The sequence below is a fragment of the Rhamphochromis longiceps genome, linkage group LG12 (genome assembly GCF_057381845.1).
Source record: "Rhamphochromis longiceps isolate RC_006_pf linkage group LG12, R_longiceps_female_GT1.1, whole genome shotgun sequence".
Classification (NCBI taxonomy): domain Eukaryota; kingdom Metazoa; phylum Chordata; class Actinopteri; order Cichliformes; family Cichlidae; genus Rhamphochromis; species Rhamphochromis longiceps.
In genome coordinates, this window is record NC_140568.1 from 14,932,753 (window position 1) to 14,948,694 (window position 15,942).

At 42.4% G+C, this 15,942-nt stretch overlaps 1 protein-coding gene across 3 annotated transcripts; it reads right to left on the bottom strand.

Moving 5' to 3' along the window:
* Positions 1 to 1,324: 1,324 nt before the first annotated feature.
* On the bottom strand, positions 1,325 to 9,185 carry hdr (hematopoietic death receptor). Of its 3 annotated transcripts, none has more exons than XM_085424892.1 (10): positions 9,020 to 9,185; positions 6,964 to 7,117; positions 6,674 to 6,802; positions 6,434 to 6,545; positions 6,103 to 6,194; positions 5,795 to 5,887; positions 3,743 to 3,783; positions 3,543 to 3,623; positions 2,696 to 2,732; positions 1,325 to 2,477 (listed from the first exon to the last, which is right to left on the bottom strand). In XM_085424892.1, exons 1-10 carry the CDS (start codon positions 9,041 to 9,043, stop codon positions 2,191 to 2,193), a joined length of 1,050 nt encoding a protein of 349 aa, XP_085281018.1. In that variant the 5' UTR covers positions 9,044 to 9,185; the 3' UTR covers positions 1,325 to 2,190. The 3 variants fall into 3 exon arrangements, with proteins under 3 accessions (XP_085281018.1, XP_085281017.1, XP_085281019.1); XM_085424891.1 differs by having other exon boundaries at positions 3,387 to 3,623; positions 9,020 to 9,183; XM_085424893.1 differs by lacking the exon at positions 3,543 to 3,623.
* Positions 9,186 to 15,942: the final 6,757 nt, after the last annotated feature.

Below are 15,942 nucleotides of genomic sequence, written 5' to 3' on the forward strand. Positions count from 1 at the left end.
TAGTTTGATGCATGTGAGTCACAGAGCTGATTAGTTACAGCAGAAGTATCATTCAGCTCAATGTTTCTGTGACAACTCTATTAAAGCTCCAGCTTTGAGTACGCAGGACACACCACAGGCCTTGTATCAGAACTGACGGACAGAGTCAACATTCATAATGGCAATGTAAGAAAAAGACACTTGTCTGGAGAGTAAATGAGCAGCAGCACAGCATGCTGCTCAACTTGCTGAATAGAGAATGAAGGAAAAATGAGGCAGTACACTGCTGACAAGACTGGCAAGCGAAGACAAGTCGGAGTAGCTCCAGAGAGCAGATTAATGCCTGGATGTAGAGCTTATGTTGGCCAATTTAGCTTCAGTACTTTCTGTAAAGAAGCTTCCACCTTCGACAATTATTTTCAGTAAGTGCTAACGTCTCAGCCACTACACATGTAGCAGGATGCTGCGTGTGTAGCTAATACGTCACGTTTACATATTGTAGGTTGCCACAAGTGCACAGTAGTGAACAGAGGTGCTTTTAGACAAACAGCAATGTCATACAGGCCTAGACACACTGTTTTCTGAATAGTTTCTGGTAGTCGTCGTGAATGTATGCCTTCAAAGTAAAACTTGTGCCTTGCTACAGCACCAAACACCTTTCAACCTTTACTTTGAAGATGAATGGTCTCGTTTTCCAAGTTTCATCATACTTTTCAGTTTCCCTACTGCTCTCGAAGCAGCAGACTTCCATGTCTTCCATGTAATGGACATTTTCTGTGCTGGGCAACTACCAACCACTCACAAACCAGTCAGAGAATGCACCTCGCCTCAGTGAGCTGTGCTTGCTGACCAGTCTGTAGCCAAAGCCAATGAGGAAATGAAGAAAAGACTCGAGTTCCACTGACAACTTCAGGCCAAAGAATTAAAGCAAGACCACATTTATTCAGGGATTTTCCTCTCACACAGAGTGACGTCTTGTCTGTAGCAACTGTGTTGCTGTCATTCTGCAATCATGTGTAACCTCTTATGTTTGTATTATAGTTTTACCATCCTTTGTGAAGTACATTCATCTGTATTTGTCATTGGCGAACGCTGCCAATACCACCCCTTTACATGTATTGAAAACCCTGGGTTATCACTGATAACCAATGTTACCCTAGCAATTAGGATGACTGCAAGTGAATCTAGATATGCAAATATGCAGAGCCCAGGCATATAATACAGGACATGTCCGGTATGACTAAGACAAAAAATATAATCAAGTGATCTTGAAGTCAATCATAAGGAGAAATACAACAAAAGTAGAAATATGAATGAATGAGTTTAATTCACCCAGATTTATAAATTAGAAACAAAATTTTAAAAAAAAAGAAAAGAAAAAAAAAGCAAGTTTGGAAGTAGTAACAAACACTGTAGAGCACATCTATAACAAGGTAGAAAAGTACACAATTCTCACTTCACTTTCAGGCTTCAACACAGCTCTGGCAAGACTCAATGTTTCAGTGCAGCACATAAACAGAGCATTGTAGAAAACTAGGTTTTGTAAACATCCATGATGATGATCAAGATTATAGAAGGAAATGTAACAAAACAGAAGTACAACAGAAACAAGATCTTAATATATTAAAATTTGTGCTTCTGTTAACCACAATCACGACAACACTGGATCAACAGGTAAATAATACAGTCAAGGAAGCACTCTTTGAATTTAATAAAATACCCTCCACTGTAATAACTTACATACATTCATTAACTCCATTGGTCATTTGACAGTCTGTTGAATTGCTAAGGAGTAGTTACAGAACCAAACTGAAACATACATCGACTCTTCAGGACACTGTTAGATTACAATAAATGTCTGAACATAACTTTCGCTGAAACAAGCTTTAATTAGGTTTGGGATCAGCGCAAAAAAAAAAAAAAAATTTATATATAATTTTTTTTATTACAGGCATTAATGAAATACTTAACACTATGGAGCTGACAGGAATACATGGCTCACAGTCAGATAAGAAAAACGACTGAATTCTGTCAGTTTGGAATAAGTTAGTTCAAGCAGGCATATTTACCTCAAGAGCTCACGCTACAGTCTAGTAAGATGTGCTTACTGAAACAGCAGCAGCTTCAACAACATACACACTTTGAGGTGTCCAAGTTTGTTTTGTTCCTATTCTGACCACTACTAGTTTGAGACAATTACATAGTCTCCCCCTACAAAAGCAGGAAGTGACCGCCGTCCACAGCCTTCTGGTGGATCGTCTCAGCAGTTCGCCTTTGGTTCAGGATATTCAAAGCCTGCAGCAGGTCATTTAAGCTCGCTCCTTTACCTTCTTTCTCCACCCAAATATGCAGCAGTTCATGGATCCTGTCTTCATAGGGAAGGTTCTCTTTGCTTTTGATGACATTGTCACTAATTTCAAGCTGACGGAAAAACCTCTTGTGATAGTTCACATCTAGTTCTTCAAAATATTCAAAGCACTTCCTGAGAGACTCTTCACCTGCAAAAAACAAACAACAACCTTCACTCCATCACATTAACGCCTTGTGCTGATAACACTGATAACACTGATAAACATTTTGACAGCCAACTGGACTGCAATTAAAAGCAGCGTGGTGGCATGAAAGCTTGGAAGCTTTATCTAATGTTGTGTTTAACAGCAGGTGCTTGTGTGTTATGCAGTGGGTGAGATCAGGAATAAAAGTCAAAATACTTTACCATTCACAGGAACAAGCTTGGGAAGTGGCACCTCTTCCTAAATGAAACAAAAGCAAACAGGCATTAACATATAAAAAGTCAGAAATTGTAAGACCTGCTAAATCAAAAGCATGTCTTATTTATAAGCAGGTGAATGAAATGAAAGGAAAAGCATTTATCTAAAAGATCTTACACAATACAGTGATGCATTTTCCTGTCAGTGCGGATGGAAAATGAAAGGAGACACGAGATAGCGAGACTGATAAGGAGCATTCCCTGTTAATCTTCAGGTGTTTTAAGGACCAGGTGACTCATTAAGTTTCCACTAACACAATAACAGCAGCCTGAGACACTGAAGATCAAATGTTAAAGGTAATTCTTAAACCGAGAGTCACAGGATTCTTATACGGCTCCTGATTGTTGAGAGAATTTGCTCCAACATACTGGAGTGCAGTACGGAAGAAGCAAGTCACTGAGGTTTATCCATGACTGCAGACCTGTCCCTCTGCAACTGGGAGCAGGTAGGATTCTGAGGCTCTTTCTGTCATGTAAGGAGTCGTGTGTAGCATGAAAATCAAAGTGGGTAAACTGGAACATGAGGACAGACAGTAAGACAGCGGAGGCTGTTAGAGCAGCAGAGCATTAGTTAATAGCAGCAAACAAGACAAGAAGCAAGGATGAAGCAGGCGATGAGATGAGCTGCAGCTCTCACCCTCCTGTGAAGCTGCGCTGAAACCACAGGGCTGGCTTGAGGGGCAGGTGTGAGCGCATCTGTTAGGCTGTGCTGGGAGTTACTGGCTGAGCTGTTGAGGCTTGGACTGAGAATTTGACGCTCATCCTCAGCAATGTTGGGGGATTTAACTCTCACCAGATGCTGGGACAGGATTAGATTTGTGCTGGTTGGTCTTTGAGTGTCCTTATCCTCAGGAGTCTGGATGGCAGTGTATTGCTGAAGAACATGTTAAGAGAGTCTCTGTCATTTAAGTTACCTTGGGAAAGCCATTTCCATTCAGCTCATCGCCATGTTTGGCTATTTTTGTACATTAATGGAAAACATGAGTCACTCACCTGTTCTGCTTTGCTCCTGTCAGACCGATTTCTCTGAGAGCCTGAGGAAAGAATGTGAAGAGAATTATGCAACTTCCAAGAATTCACAACTTTCCAACACAAAGTTATTTAATTTTTGTCTGAGCTCAAATTTCATCAACTGAGCAGAACCTGCTGCTGCTGCTCTGCATCAGTTCTAGCAGTGTGCAGCCTCTCCTGGACACTGTGTGTCACTGAGGATTTTCATCAGTCGGCCGGAAAGCCTGCCCAGCAGTTCCAGTTTGTGTTGGACCCGGCCCAGTTTACCAGCAGCATGGTCAACAGCACAAACTGGGAAAAGCATCTTCACGTGGCTCAGTCCAATTGGAAAAGTACTTTAGTGAACTCGCCAACAGCAGCCCACCTCTATGCGAGGCCTGCATGGTAATGATATACACCCCAACAGACTGCGGTTAACATGTTTGCTGAGAGGGCGTACTTGATAATTAGGCTTTAATCAGTTACACCTGATCCCAACATAGTCAGCATGTTGTGTTAGCAGCTCATCTGCTGCTCTTAGATCATCACACCTGAAACTGCACGTCCATTGTAACAGGTTTCTGCACACATGTATATCCTCTATCACGCCGTCTGGTGTCTCAACTTATACTTAATAGCTTTTCAGTCTTTCAACACTGTTCCACATGTGATGAACAGTCCCACAATTATCCAGAACTGTTAATTTTCTTACCATGTTTTACTCATTTCATGTGCCATTTGAAAATCTCATCTGCTCTAAACAGTCTGATTACAGGAGAGTTTGGCCTTGTGCAGTCAAAATATCCCATCCTGTGAGAAGCTCTTATCTTGCTCTCAAAGATGGCATACGGACAGCATTGTGGGAAAATGCGTCATTGATAAGACTTTACTAACAGGGTTCCCAAAACAATGCTGTGAAGGTCAGAGAGGGAATCCAGAAATGTTGAGTGGAACTTTATTTTCAGTCATTCGGTTGCAGCAGGTGTGTCTCAGCATTTATTAGCGTATGCTTATGTGTCAGACTGACTGCAGAGGCCAGCGGGCTCAAGATCTGTGTTAATGAGAGCCAGGCCTCAACAAGTGCATGAAAATATTGTGGCAGCATCAATTTAATATCAGCAGTTCATCTGTTTGTGGTGTGAAGAAAAACAAAGTACAAGTCCTTCCCACAGCATTGACACCTGTCAGAGCAATAACACTGCAAAGCTGTATCACTACACACACAAGACCAAAATTTTAAACAGTTCGAGCATCTGCTTTAAGTGCTTGGACCCTACAACACTGCTCCTGCTGACAGCGATCAGAGCTGAAATAACAAGTGAATTTGTTTAAGAGTGATCAGGAACCATCTAGACAATAGGTTGAAATGAATATTTTTCAAGCAAAAAACAAAAAAACAAAAAACAAAACAAAAACAAAATCAAAACAAAAAACCACACACACACACACACACACACACACACAACAACAACAAAAAAAAACCCAAAACACAACAACCCACCCCTACATTTTGATGATTTGCTGCTCTATGTCATGCCCCAAGACCACACCTGGCCAGGTTGGTGACTTCTGTGACACCAGGAATGTGGAGGTGGAGCATTTAGTTTACATTGGGGCATTTGTAAAATTGATGTCTATACTGTTCTGGACAGCTTAAAAATCATCAGGCCTTCACTTCGGCAATGCTGAGCAGATAATACTTCTGATACAGCTGGTCAAAAGCATTTTCTTGAGTGGACACGGCCAGCTGCAGTGGCCACCAGAACATCACACAACTGTGTAGTTGCCACACGTTCAGACGAGCAGCAGAAGCATTAGCTCCAGTCACAGAAGTACTAACCCTACTACAAAAGATACAAACTATGGCATGTGTATCTTTATCATTTAGGTTTGTTTACCCCATTATAATGCGAAAACTATCCATCCTCCCCAGCTAACACAGACAAAATGTGAAGGACTCAATGAACAGGTCGACAGCCTATCAGAGCACTAACAAACTTTTGCATCAAGGTGATTTTAATATTAGGATCCAACATCTGTATAAGAACAACGTACCCATTTTACGTCTCCTCTTGTAGAAAAATATCCCAGCAAATGTTATGGCAGCGAGGACACACAGCACCACCACAACCACCACCACAGTGATACCTGTTTAAGAAAAACAAAACAAAAAAACATAAGAGACAGTCATTGGCCATTTACAGACACCCCCCCCCCCCAAAGAGATTCATGGCTTGAATCAATGTACAGTGCGAGTGAATCTCTGATATCATTTGTTTCTGGCCTGGAAAATCTGACTTTGTAAATATACATTTATCCCAGTGTAACAAAAAGTCTTGCATGCATCTGCCAGAGTAGTGTACCTGGATCAGAGCCAGATTTGTTCTGGATCTTCTTGCACTCCGTGTTGGAGGTTGATGTGCAGTTCCTCACTTTCTCTTCATCCTCTGCACACCTAGTTAGGAGAGAAGCAAAATAAATCGAAAGGTTTAAAGACCTAAATGTCAGTCTTCTTCCCGCTGCTCCCTTTAGGAGTCACCAGAGTGGACAATCTGCATCTAGCATCGTCTTCTGTCACACCAACCCTCTTCCTCTTTTCCTCCTGCCTGGCAGCTTCACATTCAACACCCACTATATCCACTCCCTCCTTATACTTGTGTCTTTACTGATTTTGAATAATTTGCAGACACTTACCGTGAACACTTCAGGCACACCTCACATGCTTGGTTAGGATCACAAAATCTCCCTGGTTTGCACTGACATTTAGTGTCTTCAGTGTGAGTGCATGAGCTTACAATTTCCTCATCTGAGAGAGTAACATGAAAGAGACCTTGTTTAGTCAGAGTTTATGCTCTTAGCACGCCGACTACAAGAACAATCAATAGTGAACCTTTTCATTCTGATCGATGGTATAAAGCCGTCAAGCAGAATTACCTGGGCGACACCGTGTGCACTTCAAGCAGAACTTCAGTCGGTTGTCATGCTTCATGTATGTATCGTAGTCACACTCCTCACACTGCCCCCTCTCTCCATCTACACTGCAGGGTGATTTCACATATGTGCCTAGAGCACACACACACACACACACACACACACACACACACTTACTTTATAAGTCTCCGTCAACTGAACATGTGACTCTACCTAAATAAGGCCATTTCATGTGGCTTTTGATGGCTTACTGGTTTGAAATTATTACAGAAGTTCAGTTTCATGAGACTTACCAGCTTTACAATTCAAACAACAGAGGTTGCCGTGTTCGTACTGATCTGCCGGGCAGTTGGCCTGCCGCCGTGCTCTGCCGTTTCCCACTTTAAGACCAGCCTGTGGGTATGCTGTGGTGGATTTGAGGAGAACGACCAGGACAGGCACAAAAAGCTTTGGATTTGGATGTGGGGTTTAAAAAAAAATAACAAATAATAAATGGAAGTCAGAGTGGTGAATAATCAGGTTTTTTTTTTAAAAAGAGTCCCTAAACAGGCAGGTGGGGTGATGTTTGGTTACATTAAGGTGCCAAAACTAGTTATGATCAGACAAGAATGGGAAACTGGGATAAAACATGGTGACTTATGAGCAAAAACCTGCTTCGTTATAGTCATGAAACTACCTTAAGTAAAAATATGAAGTGCACCGCTTTCATCTTTTTTTTCCATGTTTTGACTTAAGAGATTCCAAATTGATTATATTAAAGAACTCATTTTATGGGTTTTACAGAAACATAATCTCTGATTATATGTTTTGGCTAACTGAAAACATTTTCACTACAAACATAAGTATATAAGCCATTATTCTTTGGAAGCTTTCTTGTATGATGATGTGAGTCAGATTAGGTCACATTTAAGAACACGCCACTTCACTCTGAAAGCAAATAAACAAGTCAGTGCTGCACAGGTGGGTGGGGGAGAAGGGGATTTCCTTCCAACACTCCTTGAACTAAGCCTGGTGGATTCAGTATTAAGAAAGTGTACCAAAGTATCCGAGCTGATTTATTCTTTCTTAATATTGAGCAACAGGTTTTAAATAACAGGAAACGTGATCCACAAACAGTGTGTCCTAATATGGCCAACACTTTGCAGGAATAACCAAATAAGGAAATCACACCCATGATTTCGTAACACCATCAGGTGCCCTAGTTACTGTGAGGGCATCTCCCAGGAGGCATGGAGAGACAGACAAACACTCACCTGTGTGTGAAAGTACCAGTTATAAGAATTTTAATCCCCTGCCTTCACTGGAAAGTAGAAATGGCATGCTTAAGCATATTTAATAGTACTTTGGAAAGGAAAAAAAACCCCTAAAGAGACCTTGTTTATACACAAAGACATACAGAAGAGTTTAATTTTTTTTTTTTTTTAAGAAAAAGTTTATATTTCCAATACCTGTTTCTACTGGGTGTCCGACTCTATAAAGTAGCACTTTATGTCGATGGAAGTGATCTCTGACGTAATGCAAACCATCATTTCCCTCGCTTTATGCACATAATCAAACATATTAGAAAATATTGAATCAAAATAAAACTTTTAGGCAGCTCAAACTCAAGCCGAAAACTATACAAAAGGCTCAAACAATAAGGCCAGGCCATTTTTATCCGGAGTTTACCAATAGGATCTTTGCGAAAATTAAAGACATTTAAAATGTACACGCTCTTAAAGTTAGGCGCAACATAGCGCCCGGTACACAGGAAAACACGCGCTGTGGAGTAACGTGTATTCTTTTTATTCAGTGATCAGTCGCCGATGACAGTCAACCACAAACTGTCGACTAGTTTCAGTGCAGTGTCTCAGGTGGGGAAAACAGAAATAAAGTGACTTTTTGGTGAGCCCACGAGGAATTTCACACCTGAGTTCACACAGCGCCTTGTGACACTTTCGACACATAAATGCGACATCTTGCGCAAACCAGTAAACCGGAAAATTGCCAGAGGTCTCTCATTTTTATTTACAGTCAACGGGAGGCTAAACTTTGGTTCGACAACCCCTGACAATTCTAGTCACTTCGGTCCTCAATAAACAAATCAAAACAACAACAAAAAAACCCTTAAAAGTTTACATAATTAACTTTTTATTAAGTTAATAGCTTAACATAAATATTAGAATTGCCCCGCGGTTGTCCCGAAACATTAAAAGCACTGTTATTACTTTGAAGGATCTCCATTTTTAAAAATGAGTCACAAGGAAGCTGTTTACAGAAACTTCACGCTGACTGACTGACGCCGGTACAACACCGGTCCGTGAAACCACAGCAAGCTTTGTAGATGTTTAAAAAGACAACATGACTTACCACAAACATAGGAACGTGCTTCATCTTCTACTAAAAATGTCGGCCTCCACAGACTTCCAATTATTCCACGGTAACTCAGAGCAAATCGATTTAGATTTACCACCGTAGCGTCCTGTAGGCTACTGTCTCAAAAGTTTAACTCAGGTGTGAGACGGCTCTGAATTAATGACGTAGCTGACAGGCGGGGCCAAAGTACAAAGCAGCCCAGTCTCAGCTCACAAACAGGAGGCGACAAAAACAGCCCCACTGATAAAGTCAGTCTTTACTCCAAGCGGCCTATATGGCACAAGAAGTAATGATAATAAAATATGTGTATTTTTTATTAGTATAATTTAAATCATCTTCAGCTGCAACGTTATCAATGATTATCAATAATTATTAGCGAGCATTGTAGATGATGTAGAAGATTTTGTACTGACCCCCAGCTGACGTCACCTGTGCCATCTTAGTGCTAAGTTTCTGGAAGAGCAGCTGGCTGTTTAGGTTCAGAGTAAGGCTGGGTTTAAAACGGTGGCGTTAAAACGCCCTGTGGACAAACGTCTCCCCGTCGGCTGCTCAGAACAAATATTGACCAGAGTGTTTCACAGACGATAAGGCGTCTATTTAAATTAAAAAACACAATTCAGTCTCATTAGGCCCCGGGGATGGAAAAACAAAAAACACAAAAACCCAAGACATAACACTGGACTTTTTCCTCAAGCTATTACGGTTATTTCAATTTCGCATATTTGGGATATTAACCCCGCCCCTCCTCTTTTCTTGGTCTTCTTTTTCTTCTTTTTAAGCTATAATTCATTTAAATGAAATTATTAAAATGTAACGTGGTTGCAAGCAGACACTGCTTTCATGTAAGAGGCCTTATGACTGATTACTGAGAATACTGATTTAATATATGGTGAAATTATTCTATTAGAATCAGAATCAGAATACTTTATTGATCCCTGGGGGAAATAATTCCTGGGGAAACTATTAAAGAGTGCTTTTAATCTCAGCCTCTGTTAAGGAATATTTTTTGAATGCAGTAGTATAAAATAACACGCAATGGCAAATTATTATCAGTACAACTTCAAAAATGCTGTACTTTTGCTCAGGGGTTAAGCAAACATAGTTTGCCATCTCTGGGTGTGAACATTTATACTGAAAACAGTTTTAAAGTTAAGGTGAGAAAACGAACAAACAAAAACAGTTGCACGCTGAGTAAATCATGACTAAACTCACAAATACTGCACATGATTCACATGAGGAAACACAAGTGTAGTTTTGTGGCTACACCTTATCACATTGGTAACATACGTGATGCCAAAGCTACAGAGAAATGAGATAAAATGAGCTGCCTGAATCCTGAAAACGATATGTAATTTTTTTTTTACAGTAATATTAGAGGTATAGGTGATGAACAGTTTGTAGAATGTAAAATGTAAGATAATGTCTAAGCCTACAGTGGGATGCAGTGCTTTTATCTGAAAGATCTGAGTGTGTGAAGCTCTAAACAGAAACATTTGCTTCTCTTATACCAAACCGAGCTTTTCCCTATTTTAAACATAAAATTTATGCAAATAAAATCAGATATGTTGGATCTGACCTGGTGTATGATCGCTTTCACTCTGAATGAGCTCAGCATTCAAACATTCAAATTGCTGCTGTATTGCAAAGTGAATAACAGTTCCAAGAGGTGCCTCTCTCGCCTGTTAGCCCCTCACGGGATAATGGGGGAAAACAGACTATTGTACAAACGCTTTCATCACAAACTGCATGAAGTCAGCCATCACCACAGTGTTTAGCAAACCTCATGCTTGGGAGTGCCAGTTTAGCATTATCTAATGAGCAGTTGTCTGCAGCGCGCAGATATGCAGGCCGACAGGAAGCAGTGGGCTGTGGATGCGGAGAGGAATAAAACCTCCGTTTCAGTCTGTTGATTGCGATGCTCTGAGATGGAGCTGAAATGGTCTCACAGTTTTAGGCAGTCGGGGCTGTTTCTAGGCTCAGAGATTGGGTGACTGATGGCTTCACAGGCTGCCAGGCACACTGAGAAATAGAGACCAGTCACTCAACAAGTTTCCTGCGCATTGCAGCTCATCAACATCTTATTCCTCCACCTTTGTAGTACAACACTACATTTCTGGTTTTACCTATTTTATTTGCCCAATCATTCAGAGTCTGTTCCATTTCTGAATTTCTGCACCGTTTCCCCTCACGCTGCTGCAAACTTGTGTTTTTTGATGATAAGGCCCGGGAGGTGGCTGGAATCTCTGAGCCACATTTTCCGAGATAAGACATGAATTTTGCATTCAGACAGACCGTACAGGGTTCTGCTCATCGGCCGGGCCGAGGTCGAGATCAATTCTAATGATATGGAAAAAAAATATATATACTTTTCTTCTGTTACAGAGCCTATGTGTATACTGAGAGGGAGGTTTTGCTGTAGGGATTAAGGGGATCTTTCTGACACACAGTGCAAGAGGAGATAGTGAACTGAAGACCTACATGAACTTGCTTATTCATAGAGGAATTAGACAAAGCTTATCCAAAGACAGAGTGAACCTGCACACTGGTGAATAAGCAAAAGAAGTGCAACTAGAAGTTTTTAAATGTTAAAATTCCAACATTAGGTTTGAAGACTGACAAGAAATTGATTGAATAAAGGATGATCTTTTATGCAAATAATGGATACAGATAATGGGTACATATATTCCTGAAAAATGTTGCATTTTAATTTGTTTCTAATCTCTAGCAGCTTGTGTGGATGTTTAGTTCACAAATTTATTCTGCGATGGAAGTTCAGAGGAAAGCAAGTCTTCCCTTTCAGTTATGCCCCGTCGATGCTTGCACAGTTACATGCTGTCCAGTACAATAGATCTATTGGCACCTCAGAGTTAAGGGTCTAACTTGGGGGCACCAAAGTGGTGGTTAGGAAAGATGGGAAAGCACTGCTCTTTATTTTCGCCACAATGGAAGGGAGGTAAAGGTGTTCATATAGAGGTAAATGGCCATGGCCATAGTGTGGGTATAAGAACAACATTGGAAAGGTGGCCAGATTTAGAGGGCCATGAGCTTCACGAGAGCACTAACAATATCCACTCTAGTGTGATTGTAGAGTACCCAGACTGGGTCAGATGTGAATGGCAGCAGCAGAAGGTTGACCAGTGACATTACCTAATAAAGGGAGACATGACACTCACTAAGGGGAAATCAAAGTTACATCAGGAACTGACTCTGAGCCCCTTCTTGTTCACAGTAGTGATGGACAGATTGACAGATGGGATCAGACATGAGTCTCTGTGGACTACGATGCTGCTGACATTGTGATCTGTAGTGAGAGTAGGGAGCAGGTGAAAGAGAATCTGGACAGGTGGAGGTATGCACTGGAGCGAAGATTAATGACATTCAACAGAAGCAAGACAGAATATGTGTGTGAATGAGAGAAAGACAGGTGGAGTAAAGATAGTGAAGGTAGATGAGTTTTAATACCCGGGGTCAACCGTCCAAAGCAACAGACAGTGCACAAGAGAGGTGAAGGAGAGTGCAAGCAGGGTGGAGTGGGGGGAGACGAGTATCAAGGATGATTTGTGACAGAAGGATAGCAGCAGGAATGGAAAGAAAGGTAGATGGCACTGAGACATGCCATGGTGTATGGTTTGCATATGGTTACACTGACAAAAAGACAGGAGGTGAAGCTGGAGGTGGAAAAGTTGAACATGTTGAGTGTATCAGAGGAACAGAGTGTGATGGAGGGAGATGATCCACTGTGGCGACCCTCTAAATGAGCAACTGTTCTCATTAGATTTGACAGGTAATTCCATACATGCAGTTCTTATGTGACTTTAGATTATACTTCAAAATGACTGCCCAAATTGTTACTTGGTGGCAAGACTTACTTCCAGATGGACTTTGGTCAGAGCCGCTGGTGTACATGGCCTAAAAGCGTATTTTATTTAGTTTGCACTATGATTCAGCCAGATACTAGGAGAAGTCTATTCATGGCTTTGTTCCCGCATGGCTCAAGGTCTCCATCTGGAACTTCTGTCAGCGCACAAGTTCCCCTCTATTGACGGCATCACATGCATGTGTGCTGTATTAATGTGGGGTAAGACACATATGGTGTTTCAATCTAAAAAAACCAAACACCTTCAGGGATACCATTGCTGGAACATATTCATGGTGTTGCAAGTAAGAGACTTGATTCGATAGTTGCAGAAACTATCCATGTTCAACATGTGACTAAAATCCAACCTAACCCCAACTCTAACCCTAAGTTAAGAGGTTAACATTCATAATAATCTAAAAGCCTCAGGATGCTTCATGGTAGACACTATAGCCTAAATAAGTTGCAATCTTGAACTAGTATACAGATATAGCATTTTTAAAAAGCAAACACAAAAGTGAATCCCTGTGAGGTCCAAGTCATCGCTGATGCAGATGCTAATCATAACCCATGATATCTGAATATTTATTTGTTTTTTAAGACTGTGTTTCACGGTCTTGGCAATCAGGTGACAAAGAAATTGATCATTCTAAATGAGACACACCAAAACTGTTTTCCATTACTGGTGGCTGTGGCTCAGGTCGTAGAGCAGATCAGCTACTGATCAGGAGGTTGGTGGTTCAATTCCCCCAGTCTGCATGCCAAATATCCTTGAGCAAGATACTAACCCCAAATTGCCCTCCGATGTGTTCATCAGAGTGTGAATGTTTATTAGTTGCACTTGAGTTTAGAAGTGAATGGGTGAATGAGGCATGTTGTTGTTGCTTTGAGTGGGAGAGTAGAAAAGCGCTATATAAGAATCAGTCCATTTACCTTCCAATAAATATTTACTCTAAATTAGAGTTACAGTTTGAGGCAGGGTTAAGATGGCCTCAAAGTGGTAACACATGTGCTATATTTCCACAGGCAGTATTTCATAATAAGCTATGCTGATGGCTACCTAGGACTGGGCCCATTCATCTCTATGCTGAGCTCACCAGTGGGTTTGTCTATTGACATAAATGACAATAACCTAGCTGGCCACAATGCTAATGTTAGCAGTTAGAGCAGGATTGCACAATTCAGTGGGCCAATTGCCTCACAGCCAAGAGCAGGAGAAGCAATCAATGCTCTTATGAATGTTTTGTTAGTCTTACTGATTCACTTAGAGACATTTGAACTTACTTATCTGTTCCGCCACATTTTACACAGTTTGCATGAAAGGGTGTTTCATCATGCCTCACTTAATCAGACTAGCAGTACAACAATCTTTTGCCTATTACTCATACCTTTACTTCCTGAGCTTTATGAATGGGAACTATCATACTTTAAACCACAATCTCCTCTAACCTCTGGGGAATTGAAGAAGCTATGATTGCTCTAAAAATGTAAAATCTAGCTAAATAATTTATAGACAGTATAGTTGGAAAAGTCCATACAACTCAGTTTACATGCTGGCGGATTACTTGAATGTACTGGCAACTGTGCCTCAAATCAACTTTTACATGCAGCAGGTTTTATTTCTGATACTTTAAGCCTATTCAGTATAACTGGTCATATTCTGGTGGTGAGTTGGATCAGGTGGCGGGGGAAGACGCTGGACAGACCTGGTGCACCTAAATGCGTAGTGAGGGTGTGCTGGGAACGTCTAGCAGAGGCCCCAGTCCGCGGGACCTTCAACGCACACCTCCGGCAGAGCTTCAACAGCATTCCGAGGGAGACTGGGGACATTGAGTCCGAATGGACCATGTTCAGCGTCTCCATTGCCGAAGCTGCTGCATTGAGCTGCGGCCGCAAGGTGGTTGGTGCCTGCCGTGGTGGTAATCCCCGAACCAAATGGTGGACACCAGAGGTGAAGGGAGCCACCAGGCTGAAGAAGGAGTCCTATCGGGCTTGGTTAGCCTGTGGGACTCCGGAGGCAGCCGACAGGTATCGACAGGCCAAGCGGAATGCGGCTTGGGCAGTGGCTGAAGCAAAAACTCGGGTGTGGGAGGAGTTCGGAGAGGCCATGGAAAAAGACTTTCGGGCTGCCTCGAAGAGATTCTGGCAAACCATCAGACGTCTCAGGAGGGGAAAGCGGTGCTCTACCTGCACTGTGTATAGTGCTGGCGGAGCGCTGCTGACGTCGACTGAGAAAATTGTCAGGCGGTGGAAGGAATACTTCGAGGACCTCCTTAATCCCACTGACACGTCTTCCGAGGAGGAAGCAGAGTCTGGGGATGAGGGGAATGACCCGCCAATTTCCGGGGGCGAGGTCACTGAGGCAGTTAAACAACTCCTTGGTGGCAGAGCCCCTGGTGTTGATGAGGTCCGCCCCGAGTTCCTGAAGGCTCTGGACGTTGTAGGGCTGTCCTGGTTGACACGCCTCTGCAATGTTGCGTGGAGATCAGGGGCAGTACCTGTGGACTGGCAGACCGGGGTGGTGGTCCCCATCTTCAAGAAAGGGGACCGGAGGGTGTGTTCCAACTACAGGGGAATCACACTCCTCAGCCTCCCTGGGAAAGTCTATGCCAGGGTGCTGGAAAGGAGAGTTCGTCCGTTAGTCGAACCTCGGATACAGGAGGAACAATGCGGTTTTCGTCCTGGTCGCGGAACACTGGACCAGCTCTTTATCCTCTCCAGGATACTTGAGGGTGCATGGGAGTTTGCCCAACCAGTCTACATGTGTTTTGTGGACTTGGAGAAGGCATTCGACCGTGTCCCTCGGGGTGTCCTGTGGGAGGTGTTGCGGGAATATGGGGTGTCTGGCCCATTGCTACGGGCCATTCGATCCCTATACAACCGTTGCAAGAGCTTGGTTCGCATTGCCGGCAATAAGTCGGACTCGTTCCCGGTGGGTGATGGGCTCCGCCAGGGCTGCCCTTTGTCTCCGGTTCTGTTCATAATTTTTATGGACAGGATTTCTAGGCGCAGCCAAGTGGCGGAGGGCTTTCGCTTTGGTGGCCTCAGAATCTCATCTCTG

What these genes read in the sequence shown, in the direction of transcription:
- hdr (XM_085424891.1), bottom strand. Translation starts at nt 9,043, where the DNA reads ATGAAGCACGTTCCTATGTTTGTG. An exon ending in GTGCACACGGTGTCGCCCAG is followed by an intron (nt 6,546 to 6,673) that starts GTAATTCTGCTT and finishes TTACTCTCTCAG; the next exon opens with ATGAGGAAATTGTAAGCTCA. An exon ending in CAAATCTGGCTCTGATCCAG is followed by an intron (nt 5,888 to 6,102) that starts GTACACTACTCT and finishes TTTCTTAAACAG; the next exon opens with GTATCACTGTGGTGGTGGTT.